General features: G+C 43.6%; 2 protein-coding genes across 2 annotated transcripts in view; one reads left to right on the forward strand and one right to left on the reverse strand.

The window, feature by feature from the left end:
- Positions 1-2949: 2949 nt before the first annotated feature.
- Positions 2950-4343, forward strand: LOC141440583 (cleavage and polyadenylation specificity factor subunit 1-like; the record flags this gene model as incomplete). Its single annotated transcript, XM_074105145.1, is given in 2 exon segments — positions 2950-3058; positions 4226-4343. Coding segments are annotated over 2 exon segments (190 nt in total), but the record flags the coding sequence as incomplete, so codon positions are not given.
- A 3926-nt stretch (positions 4344-8269) lies between these two features.
- LOC141440314 (nose resistant to fluoxetine protein 6-like) overlaps positions 8270-20594 on the reverse strand; it is a 48569-nt gene continuing 36244 nt past the window's right edge. The window contains 4 exon segments of the mRNA XM_074104797.1: positions 8270-8571; positions 9477-9635; positions 11490-11632; positions 12435-12615. Coding sequence (XP_073960898.1) covers positions 8518-8571; positions 9477-9635; positions 11490-11632; positions 12435-12615 — 537 coding nt within the window. The 3' untranslated portion in view covers positions 8270-8517.

Below are 20594 nucleotides of genomic sequence, written 5' to 3' on the forward strand. Positions count from 1 at the left end.
GGCACAGGTGCCCCCCCGTGCTGACTGTGGGGCACTGGCACCTCGCCCCGTAATGACCTTGCGGGCACAGGTACCCCGCCCCGTGCTGACTGTGGGCACTGGCACCCCGCCCCGTGCTGTCTGCGGGCACTGGCACCACGCCCCGTAATGACCTTGCGGGCACAGGTACCGCCGCCCGTGCTGACTGCGGGCACTGGCACCCCGCCCCGTAATGACCTTGCGGGCACAGGTCCCCGCCCGTGCTGACTGTGGGCACTGGCACTCGCCCCGTAATGACCTTGCGGGCACAGGTACCCGCCCCGGCTGACTGTGGGCCCTGGCACCCCGCCCCGTAATGACCTTACGGGCACAGGTACCCCGCCCCGTGCTGACTGTGGGCACTGGCACCCCGCCCCGTAATGACCTTGCGGGCACAGGTACCCCGCCCCGTGCTGGACTGTGGGCCTGGCACCCCGCCCCGTAATGACCTTACGGGCACAGGTACCCCGCCCCGTGCTGTCTGCGGCACTGGCACCCCGCCCCGTAATGAGCTTGCGGGCACAGGTACCCCGCCCCGTGCTGACTGTGGGCCCTGGCACCCCGCCCCGTAATGACCTTACGGGCACAGGTACCCCGCCCCGTGCTGACTGTGGGCACTGGCACCCCGCCCCGTGCTGTCTGCGGGCACTGGCACCACGCCCCGTAATGACCTTGCGGGCACAGGTACCACGCCGCCCGTGCTGTCTGCGGGCACTGGCACCCCGCCCCGTAATGACCTTGCGGGCACAGCCACCCCGCCCCGTGCTGACTGCGGGCACTGGCACCCCGCCCCGTAATGAGCTTGCGGGCACAGGTGCCCCGCCCCGTGCTGACTGTGGGCCCTGGCACCTCGCCCCGTAATGACCTTGCGGGCACAGGTACCCCGCCCCGTGCTGACTGTGGGCCCTGGCACCCCGCCCCGTAATGACCTTACGGGCACAGGTACCCCGCCCCGTGCTGACTGTGGGCACTGGCACCTCGCCCCGTAATGACCTTGCGGGCACAGGTACCCCGCCCCGTGCTGACTGTGGGCCCTGGCACCCCGCCCCGTAATGACCTTACGGGCACAGGTACCCCGCCCCGTGCTGACTGTGGGCACTGGCACCCCGCCCCGTGCTGTCTGCGGGCACTAGCACCCCGCCCCGTAATGAGCTTGCGGGCACAGGTGCCCCGCCCCGTGCTGACTGTGGGCCCTGGCACCTCGCCCCGTAATGACCTTGCGGGCACAGGTACCCCGCCCCGTGCTGACTGCGGGCACTGGCACCCCGCCCCGTAATGACCTTGCGGGCACTGGCACCCCGCCCGTGCTGACTGCGGGCACTGGCACCCCGCCCCGTAATGACCTTGCGGTGCGAGCACAGGCACCCCGGCCCGTAATGACCTTGCGGGCACTGGCACCCCGCCCTGTAATGACCTTACGGGCACAGGCACCCCGACCCGTAATGTCCTTGCGGGCACAGGCACCCCGTCCCGTAATGACCTTGCGGGCACAGGCACCCCGTCCCGTAATGACCTTGCGGGCACAGACACCCCGCCCCGTAATGACCTTGCGGGCACAAGCACCCCGTCCCGTGCGAATCTGGTGGGCACTGGCACCCCGCGTCGTAATGACCTTGCGGGCACTGGCACCCCGCCCTGTAATGACCTTACGGGCACAGGCACCCCGACCCGTAATGTCCTTGCGGGCACAGGCACCCCGTCCCGTAATGACCTTGCGGGCACAGGCACCCCGTCCCGTAATGACCTTGCGGGCACAGACACCCCGCCCCGTAATGACCTTGCGGGCACAAGCACCCCGCCCCGTGCGAATCTGGTGGGCACTGGCACCCCGCGTCGTAATGACCTTGCGGGCACTGGCACCCCGCCTGTAATGACCTTACGGGCACAGGCACCCCGACCCGTAATGTCCTTGCGGGCACAGGCACCCCGTCCCGTAATGACCTTGCGGGCACAGGCACCCCGACCCGTAATGTCCTTGCGGGCACAGGCACCCCGTCCCGTAATGACCTTGCGGGCACTGACACCCCGCCCCGTAATGACCTTGCGGGCACAGGCACCCCGCCCCGTGCGAATCTGGTGGGCACTGGCACCCCGCCTCGTAATGACCTTGCGGACACTGGCACCCCGCCCTGTGCTGACCTCGCACGCAGAATCTTTTTCGCCGAAAATATATTTCCCAACTGCTTCATATGGACGTTTTTTTCTGATCAATCATTCAATCAAATCACCCCACATCCATCCACTGTTGAGTAAAGACCTCTTTTCATTTTCACGGCACTTTGCCCGGTCCTGTGCCAGTCTCGTACACAGTTTACCAGCCCAAGGTTAACGTCCGCAGGCAGGTTTCCCCGCAGTTTTATTCTGAAACTGTAAACTATTCAGGATATATTTCAGGACTATTCTATAGAACCGTATAAGTGAGGTTAGTTTTATAAAAACCCTCAAAAAATCGTTTGTCGATATGAAACAGTTGGGAAAAATTACAGAACCATCGCGTACGCACACAGGTAGCTCGCCCCATACTGATGGGACCATGGTCAGGTGACACAATATTTTTTCACTTCTCATGCTCGTAAAGATGTGTTTATGCTGTATTTAGGCGACATAAAATGACTTTTTATGCTCCAGTGCATAAAGTAAAATCTTCGTCTAAGACCAAGGCAATCAGGTGTCAACAGCAACAAACAAGAAAGTTTTTATTTACTTTTGTCCATGTAACTAGTAAGTGAATAATTGTTTTCACTGTTGATATTTAATTTCCTTTCAATCGAAGTGAAAAGCAGTGTAATACTCTAGCATTAAACCCATTTTCCCCTCGACGTGTCTATCCACCCTCGTCTTACCGGCTCGGGTGGCTATATGAACGTCTCGGGTATAATGGCTCGTTTTCGTCAATCTAGTATTAAAGATGTATGTTCCCGGTGTTTGCAGGACGTACAAGTCTGCGCGGCGCGTGGCGGGCGGCGGGGCGGCGCGCGGCGTGCTGGACGGCGACCTGGTCGCGCTCTATAGCGCCATGCCGCAAGCTGAGCGGCAGGACGTGAGTATACACCTTTTTAGGGTTCCGGACACCCAAAATGGCAAAAACGGAACCCTTATAGTTTCGCCATGTCTGTCTGTCTGTCCGCGGCTTTGCTCAGGGACTATCAATGCTGGAAAGCTGTAATTTTGCACGAATATATATGTAAACTATGCCGACAAAATGGTACAATAAAAATTTCAAAAACATTTTTTTTTAGTGGACGTAAAGTGGGGGTGATTTTATTTCTCATCCAACCTTGTAGTATGGGGTACCTATCTAAAAAAGCCGTGGTGGCCTAGTGGTCTGATCTATCGCCTCTCAAGCAGAGGGTCGTGGGTTCAAACCCCGGCTCGCACCTCTGAGGAGGAGGAAAACATCGTGAGGAAACCTGCACAAACCTGCGAAGCAATTCAATGGTGTGTTTGAAATTCCCAATCCGCACTGGGCCCGCCTGGGAACTATGACCCGAGCCCTCTTGTTCTGAGAGGAGGCCTGTGCCCAGCAGTGGGACGTATATAGGCTGGGATGATGATGATGATGTAAATCTGGCTACAATACAATAATCTGGCAGTGACATCCAGGATGGAAATGTAGTATGACAATGCAAATACAGTCGCAAAAGTAAAGTCAGCAAAGAAAGCTTGTATTAAAAATGATTTTTTTACCAAAAAACTTTTATATTACTATTTTTTATTTAGTTTCACCTGTCCCGTTGTCGGTCTGTAGTGAAATCTTACAAATAAAATTCGACCAACTTCCAATAGTCGGATTTACTTGAAATTTGTCATACTCATAAATTGTGAGACTGTAATTAATCTGGTAGTGACCGGTTTGGTAAAACCTGCTTACAAATAAAAATCGCATTCAAATCGGTTCATCCGTTTAAGAGCTACGGTGCCACAGACAGACACACATAGCATTCAAACTTGTAGCACTCTTTTTTGCGTCGGGGGTTAAAAAAGGGATTTAATAAAAACACAACCTGTTTTAAATTCTGAACAAAGTAATTTCAGGTTTTCAGTTATTTAATTAACACCTTGTATAATACTTTTAGGACCATTTCCAAGTGAATAAGATACCCTCCCAGTTTAACTTAATTATTTCTTTACACAATATTATACTCGTCCAGTTGTAGTTTTATGAAAGAAGAAATTCCATGTTGTTGATAATTTTATTTTGTTGCAGATTGCGAAGAAAATTGGAACCAAAGTGGAAGAAATTATGAGCGACCTCTATGAGATAGACAGACTGACTGCGCACTTTTAGTAAAGTTCTATGTTAAGATTAAATAAGTGTTACAAAAGATTTTGTTTTATTTGAGATCTAACGCTAAAAGCAGTAGAAAAATGAGAACCGGTCTATTGAATTATGTTTGCACGATTATTACATTCTAAAGTGTAATAACAGAACAAAAAAGTCCACAGACGCGTGTCTCAAGCGGATGGCACTCGCGCTCGCACTGGTCCCAACCGGTCCGAGATATCGTGTCCGTGAGCAGTGTGTATGTGTGCGTTGTTCTAACGCACTTAGTATGTAGATTGATTGCTGTAAACTATCTGTTTTGTCCCGAGGTGCTAGTAAATATGAGTGAAAATCACGAAAGTTTAATATATTATTATGGTGTAGTTTAACCATTTGTCTCACTTGTAGATTAACTGTAATCTATATCTGCATCAGATGGTAAAAATAACTTTTTTTCGAGATACTACCTATTGCCTAAAGAGGGCAGCATAGAAGTCTTTTTTTCGTGTAGATGGTAGCGCTCCGCTGCCAAGCGTAATTCATCTTCGGGTAGATGCAGTTGGTATGGATGTATTACGAGTATATTACGAGTATGTACCATAGGCCTAGTGGTTTGACCTATCGCCTACCAAGCAGAGGGTCGTGGTTTCAAACCCCGGCTCGCGCCTCTGAGTTTTTCGGAGTTCATGTGCGGAATTACATTTGAAATTTACCACGAGCTTTGCGGTGAAGGAAAACATCGCGAGGAAACCTGCGAAGCAATTCAATGGTGCGTGTGAAGTTCCCAATCCGCACTGGGCCCGCGTGGGAACTATGGCCCAAGCCCTCTTGTTCTGGGACAGGCCTCCGCCCAGCAGTGGGACGTATATAGGCTGGGATGGTGGATGTAACATCAACCCAATATAATCGTTTGCATGACATGTCATAAAACAATAATGCCAATAGACGTGTCTCTCAACTTGAAACTTCGACTTTAGCGACATATTACTTTGATAGGAACTTGTTTAAAAATTAATAGACCACTTATTTGGCTAATGATGGTACAAGTGGATACCTACTTATGTTAGGGAACCGACTGTACACGTAGATACTTACACAATCGATGAGTAATAAAAGAAACGTAAAAAATATGAAATATTTTTATTACAAAACATGTACAAAAACCTAAAACTTAGTATAAAAAGAGCGATATACAAGTTAAAATCACAGAAAATAGGCAAATTAAAGTACGAGTAATAAATTGAGCAATTAAGTAATTCTACACTCTATTTTACAAGAAAAAATATATGTCACAATATTTTGCGCAGGTCTATATTATTTAATAGAAAAAAACAAGAAGCATGGCAACGAAACACGCTGATCATAAGTAAGTTCCTCTGTTCAAATCTCAATTTGACAATCAGCCATGTATTCAGTTTTGTTGAAACTAAATGCTTTCACATATAGTTGATTTTACAAGTAATATTTTGGAGACCTCTATCAAATATGATGGCTCAAATATGGAAGTTTTATTACAAACAGCCATCAATTAATCTCCGCTATTCCACGCTAGGTGGCAGCCAGTGGCGTAGCTAGGTAACCTAGGGCCCTGGGGCAAATAAAAAAAAATGGGGCCCACTGCTATCAAAACTAGTAAGGTTTTTGAAGTAAAATCATTATATATACAAATACTTTAAAAATGCTAAGCAACTTTATCATCAGCTATAAAGCAGAACTTCGAGGGCCCCCTGAGCTTGAGGGCCCCGGGGCACTGCCCCGCCTAGCCCCTTGGCAAAAAAAAAAAAAAAATGAAAATGAAAAGATTTATTCGGGACACAAACACAATTAAAAAAGAGAAAAATAATAATAATGTATACTTATATATATGCGCCCGGAATGGTCCCGCCTCAGCATAAAATGCGTAAAATGCATAAATGCTACGCCACTGGTGGCAGCTCATAACGTAGGTACAATAGACTCCTCTTTACGATATACTGTTGTAAGTTCTAATTTATGCCACCGTATCAGAAATAGTTTTCTTAGCGATGGCAAGCGCCCTGACCGAATGTCGTTGATACCCTGGAAGACTGGCCGTGCGCTGGTGTGGGACGCTACCTGTACAGATACCCTGGCGGCGTCCTACCTACCAGCAACTACCAAATGTGCGGGGGCGGCGGTAGACGCCCGGGAACGCCTCAAGGTCACAAAATATAGCTGTCTCGGCGCCCCATATCATTTCTTTGCTTCCGGCGTCGAGACTAGGTCCTTGGGGCAAGGGTGCGCTACACAGGGAGCTCAGCAATAGGTCAAGGGAGGCAACAGGCAACCCTCGCGCAAAGAATCTCAATCGCAGTTCAACGCGGGAATGCTGCCTGCGTGATGGGCACCATGCCAAGAGGCCCACCTCTCTTTTTTAATTAAAGTTTTAGTTTTAGTTAATTCAATTTAATAGTAGTTTTAGTCCTATGGATATTTTGTATTTTCTTAAATTTTCTTAATAAATCTTCACCCACAAGGTATATATTACTTTTCTAGAAGCTTCGTCCAATAATCGCCGAGATTTTAAAAGGGTGTGTTCCCATTAGTGCCATGGACAGTACTATAATAGAATAGAGTTCTATAATAGTACTGTCCATGGAACTAGTGGGAACACAACTTTAGAAGTGTGTATGGGTGCGTGTGAGCATTTCCAGCGACACTACGGTACAAACCAGTGAGGCTACTACGAAATTCGAAAATCGTACCGTGTCATACCGTCCCGCAGACGCTAATATCATTTAATACGAGAGTGAGAGAGATGGTACGATACGAACTTCGATTTTCGAATTTTGTAGGCCCTTCAGAGGCCGCATTGTCTAACGCGCTGAGCGATCGGATTCACCCATCTCTTTCTTCCCTCGTCTTATACCGTGTGACAGAAAGAAGCTGTGGAAACGATTGTGATTACAAGCGCGATAGACAATACGGCCTCTGGACTTATTGACGTTTGCTCTTGTTTTGCTATTCCGAGGTAATGAGGGCTATTGCGCATGAATTCACCGCTAGAGGCGCTAGTGTAGCGAGAGGTGTCCGAAATGTCAAATGTCACTGTTTTTTGGATGAGCTACGCGGGTTTATTTATAATTATAACAATTTGCAATACCTGAAATTAATTATGGCAGATATGCGTTACGGAGCAATGAATGTCTGTGTTTTGAAACAGTTTTGTGTTTCGGAAAACTTTGTCCTCCCTTTTTACCGAACAAAATAGGACTACGCAACACTGTGACATGCTCGATATTTTTATGGTATTAAATATAATTAAAATGTAAATTTTGTTTTCTCAAACATGACATGAAATATTGACGTTGTGTTACAAGTAATAGGCCGAGAAGTATCGCGCTGCAGGCGCTGCGGCTCAGCTGCGTGCGCGCGGTCACTCTAGCGGCCTGCAAAGAGATTTCATACAACCTTGCTGGCCGCTGGCCGGCAATGCGACCGTCTTTTGTTTCAACGCGCACCCTGCGACACGGCGCACGCCCACACCCAGCACCACCGCCCGCCGCCAGCAGCCAGCGCGACACGTGCGCACACAACACCGCGACCAGACTAGCGTCCCGCCAGCTTGATTTTTTATTTTTATATTTTATTTCATGTCATGTTTGAGAAAAGCACTATACAAGCCTCGGCCGGAACGTGGGGTTGCCGGTCTATATATGCTTGGCCGGCAACCCCCTACTTCCCGGCCCCTACAGTAATGTACTATTTCACGCCCGTAATAACAAACTAACCAATACTTCAGGCAGTAACCTTTTTCTACAATGGCGCCAACTGGTGAGCGCGAAAACGGTAGCCCGATAAAAGACCTTGTCTCTGGGAGACTTCCCCCCCAGCAAGCAGCATAGGCACATAATTTGTATGCAAAAAAAATCGAGATATAATTATCATTGTACTCTGTAAAGGAATGCAACGTTATTAATTTCTGTTGACCTTTTTACGTATAATTCGGCGTGAAAGGAAAACTCTATCTATAACAGAACAAAACTAAAATATTCAACGAAAATACAGTGCATATACAAGAGCAATAAACTAAAATATCTGTTAAACATGTGTTCAACGGCTGTCTAAATTGTATTTAACACAAACCATCGCATGAGTTGATGCGTGTTGAACAATGTTTATAAATTAAGTCAACGCCCGAGAAGAACTGTTCGACTATAACAAGGTATATAGAAACACTTTAAAAACTTAATTATCCTTCTAAAACCTATTCAGACTTAAATATGCGTCGACACGGTGGACACAGACACAGTAGATACGCCGGGTTTCACCTGAAATAGAAAATAAATTGAGACATGGCATTCGTATCGTTTTAGCCGTTATACGTTTAGAATGTATAATACAATTTACAATGTATACCTACGTGTTGTTTTCTGTATTCACTTACTATTTGTGGTGTACAATAAAGAGTATTGTATTGCAACCCGAAAGTAGTTCGTTCAGAATTATGAGTAGAATCAATTGCACTACTTTAAAGTAGTGTCTGAACGTTTTTTTTTCCAAAACTGAAAATTCTTGTTTCAGACGAAATCGAAACCGAAATCAAAAATTTAATAGACGATGTCGGTGGGCCGTTCCTTCTTGACAAATGAACAATGAGACACTTGTGTATTCGTGTAGGCAGGTCGGCGCTAGTCCACTTTTCCGTGAACAAGCATACATAGGTACACGAAGCTGAGCGTGATCCGAAAGTACAATGTTGTAAGTTCCGACCCAGCCGAAAAGTTCGTCAGTTTTCCCGAAACCGAAACTTCGGCCGAAACAAGATTTTTAAGCCGAAATTTCCCGAAACTGAAACTTCGGTCGAACATTACAGTGTTTTTTACTGTGCTCAGTTTAAAAATTACGATTGTAGCTTACGCCAGTTAAATGTGTAGGAACACTGGATTGCTATAAGCTTGCGATGTGACTACTTATTATACTTAGTACACGCGTTAGCTATAGGTAGGTACGGTAGCCTCGGTAGTCTCTCGGCCGCCACCGCAAACTAACATGTACCTACTTATTTTTTAGTAATAAATAGAGTCAAGTTGCAAGACTTCTATCTTTTGGAACAACACAAAAGAACCAGCAAATAAACTATACTTAAAATGTTTTAGCGAGGTTGCATTACGTAGTTAATTTACCTAATAGTGTCAATTTTTCTGTGAGTTGAATTAAACCGGGCTCATTGTACCTGCGTGTTCCCGTTCCCGTTAGCCTCGTGGTCCTTGCGGGGCCTCCTGCGGGGCCCGAGCCAGTGCTTCTGCAGCGCGCAGAACGGTGCTTCCACCAGCAGGTAGAGCGGCGCCGACCAGATGTACGTCCACGTCACGATGCCCGCGTACAACATTATCTGGAAGCGTTACAGGTGTTAAAACAGTGCCGCCAGTGAAAAGAGGGATAAGACGAGTTATGCCCTTATGTTTTTATTACATTATTGGATTCAGCGTGTTTGGTTACATATTGTGACAAAAGGACATATCTCTAGCTATCCTCTCACCCAGTTTTTTCGATTACGCTATGGGCATAACTCACCGTTTCTAAAGGCATATTTCGAATTATCTGGGATTATAAGTCTAAGGGGTGATTCACCATCCATTGATTAGTGTTAACTGGCGGTTAGGTGTGATGCCGTCTCTATTTGTTTTGTTCGAATAGACGGAGACGGCAATACATTTAACTGTCGGTTAACGCTAATCAATGGATGGTGAAACAGCCCCTAAAGGTACAACTGCTTTTAACTCAAAAAAACATCCATCCTAAAGTCACGTCTGCAGTTATTTTTTTTAATCAAAAAACACAACTTGTGTTGTTCCGTAAAAATGTGGACATAAATAGTACATAAAGGCATAACTAGGGTAGAATAAGTATTGTTGTAACCATAGAACAGTCGTAATTAAGGGAATAAGTCGTCTTATGTTTAAGGTATCACAGTATTAACTAACACAATTCATGTTATAACCATTTTACTTATATAACTAAGAGCATAACTCAAAAAAACTTAAAAAATATATGTATAGAATAACTTTAAAACAATACCCATTAAACGAAAGCTGTGGCTCTGTGCACGACATCAGCGCCACCTAGCGTCCGCAACTTTTTTGGCTCTGATGCTCTGACGTTTTGAAATTTCATCGCGACATTGTAACAAAAATCAAACCTATAACGTATTAATTTATTAAAAAACGACGAAAGAAAGGTAGCGATTTTGAATTATTCCCTTTTTCACTGGAGGCACTGAATAAAGGCAATACGGTAGTGCCCTGTATGGGTTTATAGTACATAGTGTCCTAAGGTCGGTAAATAAAATAAGATTGAAGGGACTTTCGGGGGGAGGTGTAGTATGGCAATTGGCCACTTTTAGTTTTTAGCAGTAACACAATACTTAAATATATTGACCAGGATAACTCACGTCTCGCGTTGTGCGCGTGTTGCAGCAGCGGCCGAGTCGTGTTGCTCCCAAGAGGAAGGGCTACGGATTAGCCCGAAACATGTCGGGCTAAACTCGATTTAAGACGTGAGTTATCCGCGTTAATATATTTAATATGAGTGAGTCTCACGGTAGTTTCATGTGCAAAACATAATAGTTTACTGCTACATAAACGCATATTGCTTGTATCAGCGATCATTCAACTATATAACTAAGATGCACTTAATAAAGGTTCTTTTACGCACAGCTGGCGTCACATTGACCACCACCAAAGTTAAGATCATACAATTATAGAAATTTACAATTAGGTACCTTAAGTTTTCTAGGATGGTCCATATTATATTTTTTATCGATAGTAGAAAGTTTTTTAAATAAATTTTTCGAAATAAAGTTTCAATTTATTTAGGTATGCGTACGTACGTACGTGTGTGTACGTATGTGTCGTTGTATGGCGACATTTGACAACTGACAGCTGCCAATACGATTTTTTTTTCTTAAATCAAACAGACCAAGGCACTAAACGTATTAATCTCACCAAACGTGCGGTTTGCCGAAATAAAGTTTCAATTTATTTTTACCAAAAAAAACGGCAATCTTTAAGGAGTGAACGACATTATAAGTCTATTATCGATAAAAAATATAACATGAACCATCTTAGAAAACTCAAGGTACCCAATATGACCATGCATCTTATGAACTAGGTTTAGCAGCGAACCTACTTATATCGCGCGTTCGCAGAACAGTTGCAGCAACATATACTCCTTGCAAGTTACTTACAGCGGTGTAGTCTGTAGCGTAGAACGAACGCCGCAGCTGACCGCCGTACGTTCGCAGAACAGTTGCGTGCAACAACATGGCGCAGTAAGACATGCGCCCGAGTGGCTGCAGCGGGCCCCATTCGACTGCTCCGACGTAGATTTCTACAAAAAAAATGGTTTAAGCAAATTGTTTAATATCCCACTATAATACTATAAATACGAAAGTTTCTTTTGATGTAAAAAAAATCTGTTTAATCAAACTCAAACTCACAACATTTATTGACATAAAAATCACACTACATCACAACAAAAACACAGAGAAGAGAGAAAAGAACCCACCCACTCGCTCGTTCGCCATCCAGTAGAATAAAAAAAAATAGAGACGTTTGTGCTGTAGTGTGATGCCAAAAGGACTCAGCTCAGCATGTGCCGCAGCCTTGTAACCAGAGCTGCAGCGCTGGCATTTGTTTGTTCGTTTGTTACTTCATCACGTCTAAACCGCTGAACCGAATTTATATGAAATTCGGTACACAGATAATGTAACTAAACCAACTAAACCGCCTTATCCTAACACTGACAGATGAGAGAAGAAACTACGTTTTTTTAAATATTGTGACGGGCAAAGGTTAACGCAGTTTTTAACCAAAAAAAAAAAACAAAATTCCTTCAAATAGGTGTCTTAAATTCGCCAATTTTATGAAAAAATAAATAAATTAAACATTGTTTTTTTGAGACGAATGCCAATTATAAATAGGTAGTGTAAACAAAAAAAAAGTTAAGAAAAATCTTATTTTAGGTGGTAAGTAACCACCCTATATCGATTATCAATCTCTCTAAGTGACCGTCCCACGCTCTTATGATGGATGCTGAGACTGACAGAAGAAGCATGAAAAATACCAACGTTTCCCAGAAATTACGATGGAAAATAAATATTCCCTATCTGTAGTTGGATTAGACTACTTACTATTGCACCGGTAGAAGCACCCAATAACGAAGACACAGATAGCGAGCGCGAAGAAGTTCTGGTTGAGGGCGTTGAAGACAGCAGCCTCGAAGGCGGAAGCGTCGCGGTGGTGGAGGTCCCAGCCCATCAGCACAGCGCCGCAGCCCACCGGGATGGACACCAGGGTCATCAGGCGGAGGAGCTGGAGACCAGAAGGTACTTATTCAATAGTAAAATTTCTTTTCATCTCTCCTGTTCGGAAAGTTTAATTTTCATGGGTAGAAAATTCAAATATGTCATTCAAATAGCCGGGTGGAAAATTGCGTTTTCATCTCAAGGGTGGAAAGTATTTTTTTAAAATTTTTCGATTAGCCTTGGAGTCGAAGATAATTGAGTTACGTCAATGACACTTTTTTTTCACGTTTCGGCATGGCCATCTAGATGCACGTCGTGACCAAGGAGCTTATAAACAAAACTGGAGGTTGAACGCCGAACATCCGTTGAAAAAAAGAAATTTGAGCTTTATTACGTCACGAACATATTCCATCTCTTTTTTTAGTTAGGTTAAGAAAGCGATGGATGTCATTCGTGAAATGTGAAAGAAAGAGATGGAATATATAAATAAGTAATAAAGGTCAAACTTCTTCGTTCGGCGTTCAACCTCCAGTTTTGTAGTATATAAACTTCTTGGTCGTCGCCTACTCGATTCTTTTTATACTCGGCCGAGGCAAGTGGCCAGATCGAAAAGGTACCGTTGGAGGTTGGATATAAGTAAATTCAATTTACTGAATACTGAAATTCAATTTAATGATATTCTTATTTTTCTGTACTATTTTACTTTTCTCACAGTCGAAATGAAAAGTAGTGTCTAACTCGGGTGAAATTACCCATTTCCCCTCGGAACTATTGGCGCTCTCACTTCGTTCGACTGCCAGAAATATCTCGGGTGAAATGGGTCACTTTCCACCCTTATACAATGATAGGGTAATACAACAATAATTCTAAAACGCGTCTCTGGTAAAAAGATACTTTACTTTAGCTCCGAAAATCAAGTTATGTCGAGCAGTAATGACGACATATCGGATGTAACGAGCGAAAAAAAGTCCCAACATGATCTTGATCATATACCAAAATAACACTGGTTATATATTATAATGACCGCCCGTGTTAAACAACCACATGTTGCTGTACCTTCGATGTCGTTGTAAACGGTTTTGACTGTAACTGCATTGGTCATAACTAGCTACGGACACAGTTAAGAACCACCGCAAGACAGACTGACATTGGCATCAAGCTTACAACAGCCCTTTTTAACCCCCGACGCAAAAAGAGGGGTGTTATAAGTTTGACCGCTATGTGTGTCTGTGGCACCGTAGCTCTTAAACGGGTGACCGATTTGAATGCGTTTTTTTATTTGATATCACGTTCTAGCAATGGTTCTTACACATGTTTCAGCCGTTTTTGAGATATTGAACTTTGAAGTAACAAAGTCGGGGATTTTCCAAGTTTTTGTTGGTTAGCAGGTTATTACGTCGGGGTTTAAAAACAATAACCAACACAATGTTTCAGTTTTAGACTATCACGGTCATTACTAATTTTATGATTTAAATTAGCATTCAAGGTACGCGAAACAAAACCTGAATTTAAATCATAAAACAATAATCAAGTACGCAAGCAAAACATTTTTTTCACTTCTCATGCTCGTAAAGTTCGTGTTTATGCTGGATCTAGGCGACATAAAATGACTTTTCATGCTCTAGTGCATAAAGTAAAATCTTCGTCTAAGACCAAGGAAATCGGGTGTAAACAGCCATAAACAAAAAAGTTTCTACATATTTTTTTATCATTTTTAATGTATATAGAAATAAAAATCGATCAAAATAAATCAATAAAACTGAAAAAATTTAATTATACAGTAATGCATGAAAATAAAAGGTACATAGTAAGTAAACAATTGTTTCCACTGTTGCTATTTCATTTCCACGCAGTCGAAGTGAAAAGCAGTGTAAAACTCGAGCAATACACCCATTTTCCTCTCGACGTATCTATCCACCCTCGCCGTAATGAACTTCTTGGGTAAAATGGCCCGTTTTATGCTCTCGTTGTACAATCTACTATTTCAAATGAAAGAGCAACTGTAGAGTCATTCACGATGACGCGTGCCGTGGTTCTTATTACAATATCATTAATGGCTAATTTTGACAAAATCTCGCGTCTTCGTGGATGGCACTAGGTATAGATTGTTACTACTTCATTTCATTAACTGTCCCGGCCTTCTGTCCCTTCGTTCCTATTAAACAAGCGACTTGAAAATACCGAATCTCAGCGGAAAATCTCAAGCATCCAGGAATGAGATCTCGGAGACAAAAGGACATCTTAAACTCGCAAATTGGTACAGTTTCTTTAATAAAAGCCTGCTAAAGCGAATACAATTAAGCTCAAAATGTTAACTACTTCAGCGAGGACGGAGATAAAGTAGTTTAATTGCTTGTAAAATGGTTTTAGTGCGTAAAAATTCTATCAGACATGTAATTACATTTTTAGTAGCAATGCGTTTGCTTAATGAATCTAAGATTTTTTATAAACGAAAAATATTTTGGGGTGTGTTCCGGTGGTCTATTTTATTTGATAGGAAAATATTATATTTCGAACAGCTACACCGTTATTTGATTACCTTCAACGAGCTCATGAGATTTGGATCTATTTAAGGTCACGATCTTCAATTTGTGATCCATCTAGTGAAAAAACCTTTAAAGATCATTAAAGATGTCAGACATTCGATCTTTATTGAGCCCCAAGTTAACGAACGTGACTGTAATAATATGCATTTAAGAAAAGTTAACGACTGTACAAACTTTTCTAATAATAATATAATCTTAGCACGTTACATTACAACCGCTACGTAGGATTGGAGAAGTGAGGCGCGGTCTTTTGTACGCAGTTAATGATTATGAAAGAATAAGTAATTAAATTATATTGACCCGGACAACTGACGTCTTAAATCGAGTTTAGCTCTACATTATTCGGGAGCCCTTCTTCTTAGCAGCAACCCAACTCGGCGGCCGCTGCAACACGCATACTGCGCGCCGCCGCTCTGCTCGCGCCTACCCGACGAAACTGACACAACTACCCGCGTTTTCAATGTCATTTTCGTTGTAACTGTCAAACAACACTCGCTCTGCAAAGGTACGTTCACAGTAACCGATGACGCACGAGTATTTAACACTGTTTTCCAACTCGGTCGGAGGTACCGCCCAACCCCTATCCCAGTTAATAAGTAATTATTGGAACTAATATTGGGTTAAAAAACTTAAGATACAATTCCTGAATTAAAAAGTAACCATGTGTTTCTGTTTTGACCATGTATCTACCGTGAGATTCACTCATATTAAATATAATGACCCGGATAACTCGCGTCTCAAATCGAGTTCAGCTCGACATGTTGTTGGTGCTGTTGGAGCACGTGTTCAATGGACTCGGTTTCGACGCACTATATCAGATTTGATAAGGTATCTGTACTTGCGAGAGAGAAATTTTTCATTCGCGAAAGTGCGTAAGCATCGAGATTAGTCGTCGGCCGAATTTCAACCGGGATAGTGGTTGGACGGTACCTCCGAGTTAGAAAACGGTGTTAAATACTCGTGCTACGTCATCGGTGTGTGTGAACGTACCTTTACAGAGCGATGTTGTTAGTGTTGTGTGCTACCCTACATTTGACAGTTGTAATGATGATGAAAACGCGGGTAGTTGTGTGCCGGTGTCAGTTTCGTCGGGTAGTCGCGCGAGCAGAGCGGCGGCGCGCAGTGCGCGTGTTGCAGCAGCCGCTGAGTCGCGTTGCTCCGAAGACGAAGGGCTACGGATTGGCTGAACTCGATTTGAGACGTGAGTTATCCGGGTCATTATATTTAACATGTGTTTCTGTATTCCGAGGTAAAAGCAACAATACCAAACACCTAATAGAAATTCCCCTATTCTTCCGGAGTCTCCTAAACTTACCATAGACTCCCTGAGGTTCCACTTCTCGGTCTGCGCGCGATGGTAGAAGTAAGCCGTCAGTACGCCGAGGTGGTAGCCCGCCCAGTTACCTTGGGCCGAGACGTACGCGTGGTAGAAGGTGTAGTTGTACCCGAATATGTCGCGGATCGATCTGAAAACATTTACGATCATCATCATCAAGATGATCGTCATTTTTACAGCTATCAACATCGTCATTATCATCTTAATCGTCAAGAATTATAACTATTTATTTATCATCATTGTTATCTTTGTCGATTACAACTACATCGATTACAGAAGCTGCGTATAATGGTTTCAGCAGCAAAATCTCGATTTGCGGTCAGCGTCAGATCACCTTAGTGCCTTTTAGGTACGTCACACGCAATTTCTATCATCACATGATTATCTCCGCCATCGTCACCATCATGATTATCATCATCATCACCATCGACTACACCGTAATCATCGTCATCATAGATCAATATCAAAGATCTACAACAGTTAAAACACTGCTATTATTTTCTTTATTAGCAATTACACTTGTTCAATGAAATCTTAGATTTTTTTAAAGCAAAAAACGTAGAATTCGGGACGTATCTCCACTTCTGATAGTTGTGATACATAGCACCACACGCAATTGATTACGATTTTCAGCTTGTTGGTTGGATTCCTGCGCTTAGTTTCTCGAAGCATATTAGTATTTTATCTCATTTTCCCGTACAATTCATGAGAATATGCTTTGAGAAACAGGGCTCTGGTGGCCAGGATAGTATGACATCAAGTCATAGGAGGTGCGGGTTCAAGCCCTATCCAGAAAACCAATCTTTTTCCTTTTTAAATAATAATAATAAGACTGCTACTTACTCAGGGAACAAGCTGACTCTGATTGGCAGCAGGTTCATGAAGTAGCTCTGCAGGAAGGGTATCAGCAGCGAGACCACCATGATGACGCTCAGCACCGGGACCCCGCCGCGCGGCCAGCGCCAGATCACCAGAAGCACCACCAGCGTCACCAGGAACAACTGGGTATCCGTGCCGAGGTACCTGAGGGGAGGAATGCTTCAACTGGAAAGGACTGCTTGCACTATGATGTATTTAAAAAGGTTGCTCCTGTCACAAAAGTTTTTATGAGAATCTAAGCACAGTTTTCGCGAAATTAGGTACATGTGGATGCAATGCAGTTAATCATCATGGACGGAATGCGAGGCATGGGTGGATGGAGGCATTGGAACTCCAAGACAGAACAACGTAACCTAGCAGTGTTTGGGATTGTTATTAGTTCTAGGGTGTACTTCAATCAAGAATTTGCTTAACCATTAAAACATATTTTTAGTTTTTTAAACTGGGTACTAATAATTATACGACCATTTCTGCCTGCTGGAAGGAAAAATAGAAGAGAGACGAGGCAGAGGAAGACCAAGATTGACCTATTTGGACCAGATGAAGGAGAAACTGTATGTCGTGTCGCATCAAGAAGTCAAACAGCTGGTCAAAGACCGAGCGGAGTAGCAGTTACTACACCGACAAAAGCGTAGCTGTTAAATTTAGGAAGGAGAAGAAATTATATATTTATTAAAAAGTAGCTTAAATATTATTTAATATATTTGAATGCAGCAACTTACCAAGCTTGAGGCAGACATAGGGTCTCGAACGGGAACAGATTCGGCATTAGGATGACGAGTTGCCACCAGTTCTGGCGACAGATGTCGCGCTCGCGCTTGACCACGGCGTCCCACATGGACCCGAGCCTATATGTGGCACCAAGTCATGCCAGACCCATAACCACTAGTACTGCTGGCATTAACCTGGAATTTAAGGATTTTGGTTAAAATATAGTTTCATCAGGCCAGGGTAGGCCAAATAGTACGGCGGATAGATGGCAGTTGGGGCCGCAAAGTTCTGGAATGGAGACGCGGATCAGCAAGCGCAGCGTAGGACGTCTACCAACGAGATGGACGGATGACCTGGTTAAAGCCTCGGGTTTACGTTGGAGGCAGGCCGCTTCCAACTGAAGCTACTGGAGGTCTATGGGGGAGGCTTATACGTCCTAAGTGGGTGGACGTTCTAGGGCTGATATAATGACTATGGTAGTTGCATCATAGATTAAAAGGTAATTCGAGCAAGTGGGTCTCCCTGATGGTAAGAGTCTCAAGTGCCAGTAATTTCACCGGCTGTCTTACTCTCCACGCCGAAACACAACATGGCAAGCACGGCAGGATTAGCGAGCAAGACGGTGGTAGCAATCCGGGCGGACCTTGTTCAAGTCCTACCACCTGCAAAACCTTGCCTTGTTTACCTTGTTATTTTATTTTAAGGAAAACGTCGTTAATCTACTTCGATGATATGTGTGACGTTCCCAATACGCGTTTCGACATGACGCAAACTATACTTCGTTACGATAATTATTTAACTAAATGTAAACAAAACAACGTCAATTCGTGTCTGAAATTCCGCCATTAAACTATCTAAAAATTTACATTTCTGTATTGAAATACACTAGTCTAGTTTTTATCACAATGATAGGTAAGTAAAATGTTTAAAATTCTTTCATGTACCAAATCTAGTAGCTGAAGTTTGTTTACATTTAGTTAAATACCTATCCAAACTAAGTATAGCAATATCAGAGTATACTTAAAACACTGACCTCAGCCACCTGTTGACCAGGGCCATGGGCACGGTCTTCAGGGAGAATGGGTGGGTCTCGGCATGCACCAGCATCTTGTATGCCATCAGGAAGCCCCCCATCACGAAGAATATCTGCACGATCACGCGCGCGTTGAACAGGAGCGCTTTGAAGAAGTCGCTGTACGACTGGAAACAAAATTGATTTTTGACAATCATTATCAGCATCATCATCATCGTCATCATTGTCATCATCATCATTACCATCATCATCATCATCATCATTCCAGCCTATAACCTACCGCTGGGCATAGGTCTGAATGAGAGGGCTTGGGGAAATTCGCTGCAGACCATTGAATTGCTTCGTAGGTCGTACAGGTTTCTTTGCCATGTTTTCTTTAATTGTAAAGCTCGTGGTGAATTTCAAATGTAATTTTGCGCATGCATTTCGAAAAACTTAGAAATCCGAGCCCGGGTTGAACCTATGATCTTCTTGTAGACAGGCCAAAGGTCAGATACTAGGTCACCGCGACTTTTAAACGGATTTTTGTCAAAAGTACATTGTGATTAAGAGCGGCAAGTAAGGAATTACGAACGTGACTCCATCGATGCCCGAATTGAAATATTGGACTTTCTAAGTTGAGCTTCGTAATTCTTATGTCGCCCGTGAAACATACAATATTTTCGTTATTGTAAGTAAATAAAACAATATAATTATAGCCTTAGCAAAAGTTTTCATTCGAGTTGAGGTTGAGGTTATTTAACCTCAACAAAAAGAGAAGAAGAAGTGTTACGGATTAGCCCGAAAAATGACGAGCTAAACTCGATTTCAGACGTGAGTTATCCGTTTTGTTATCATTTTAAATGAGTTAAATACTTAACCGCTTTGTAAAATTAACATTTTCCCCAAAGAAACGTAAAATTGTTCAAATCTTAAAATACCTGCCTTTTAAACTTACTTAACCTGTTATTAAATACTTATCATTATACAACCTATACGTTTTTTTATGAAACTATTCTTTGCATACGAATTTCGACTACGGGGAATATGTAAAAGTATGTAAAGGCTTCCGACTGTATCACGACTCCGATATTTCTTAACACATGATGAATTTAATATTCCTTCCCATCCTCAATTTGCCACTTCCTCGCCGTGTGGCAATGGACCTTGCCTGCCAACGTTACCAAACGGCCAGTTCTGGCAATTCGACTGGTGCTTATTGCCAGAGGTCAACGCACAAAGGTAAAGGTAAACATTACGAGTATGTAATAGGTTGGACGGCAGTGAGTGAGTAGCTCGCGGGGTTCCGTAGAATGAGGTTGTCTGTTATACAATCCAGCTAAAGATGTCCAGTAAGTAGGGTTTTGTAATGATTTTAGAGCATGATTACTTGAATCAGCGTCATGTATTTAGAGCGCGAAAGGGTCTGCGACCCACCGAACATCTCTCCGTGTACCTCGTCTGCGCAACCACGACCACTCTGACAAGAGTGTCCGACTAAGAAAAGAAGAGAGACTTAGAGCGCTTTTTGCCGAAAATATTTTTTCCCAAATAATCCATTT

This window comes from Choristoneura fumiferana, chromosome 22 (genome assembly GCF_025370935.1).
Source record: "Choristoneura fumiferana chromosome 22, NRCan_CFum_1, whole genome shotgun sequence".
Classification (NCBI taxonomy): domain Eukaryota; kingdom Metazoa; phylum Arthropoda; class Insecta; order Lepidoptera; family Tortricidae; genus Choristoneura; species Choristoneura fumiferana.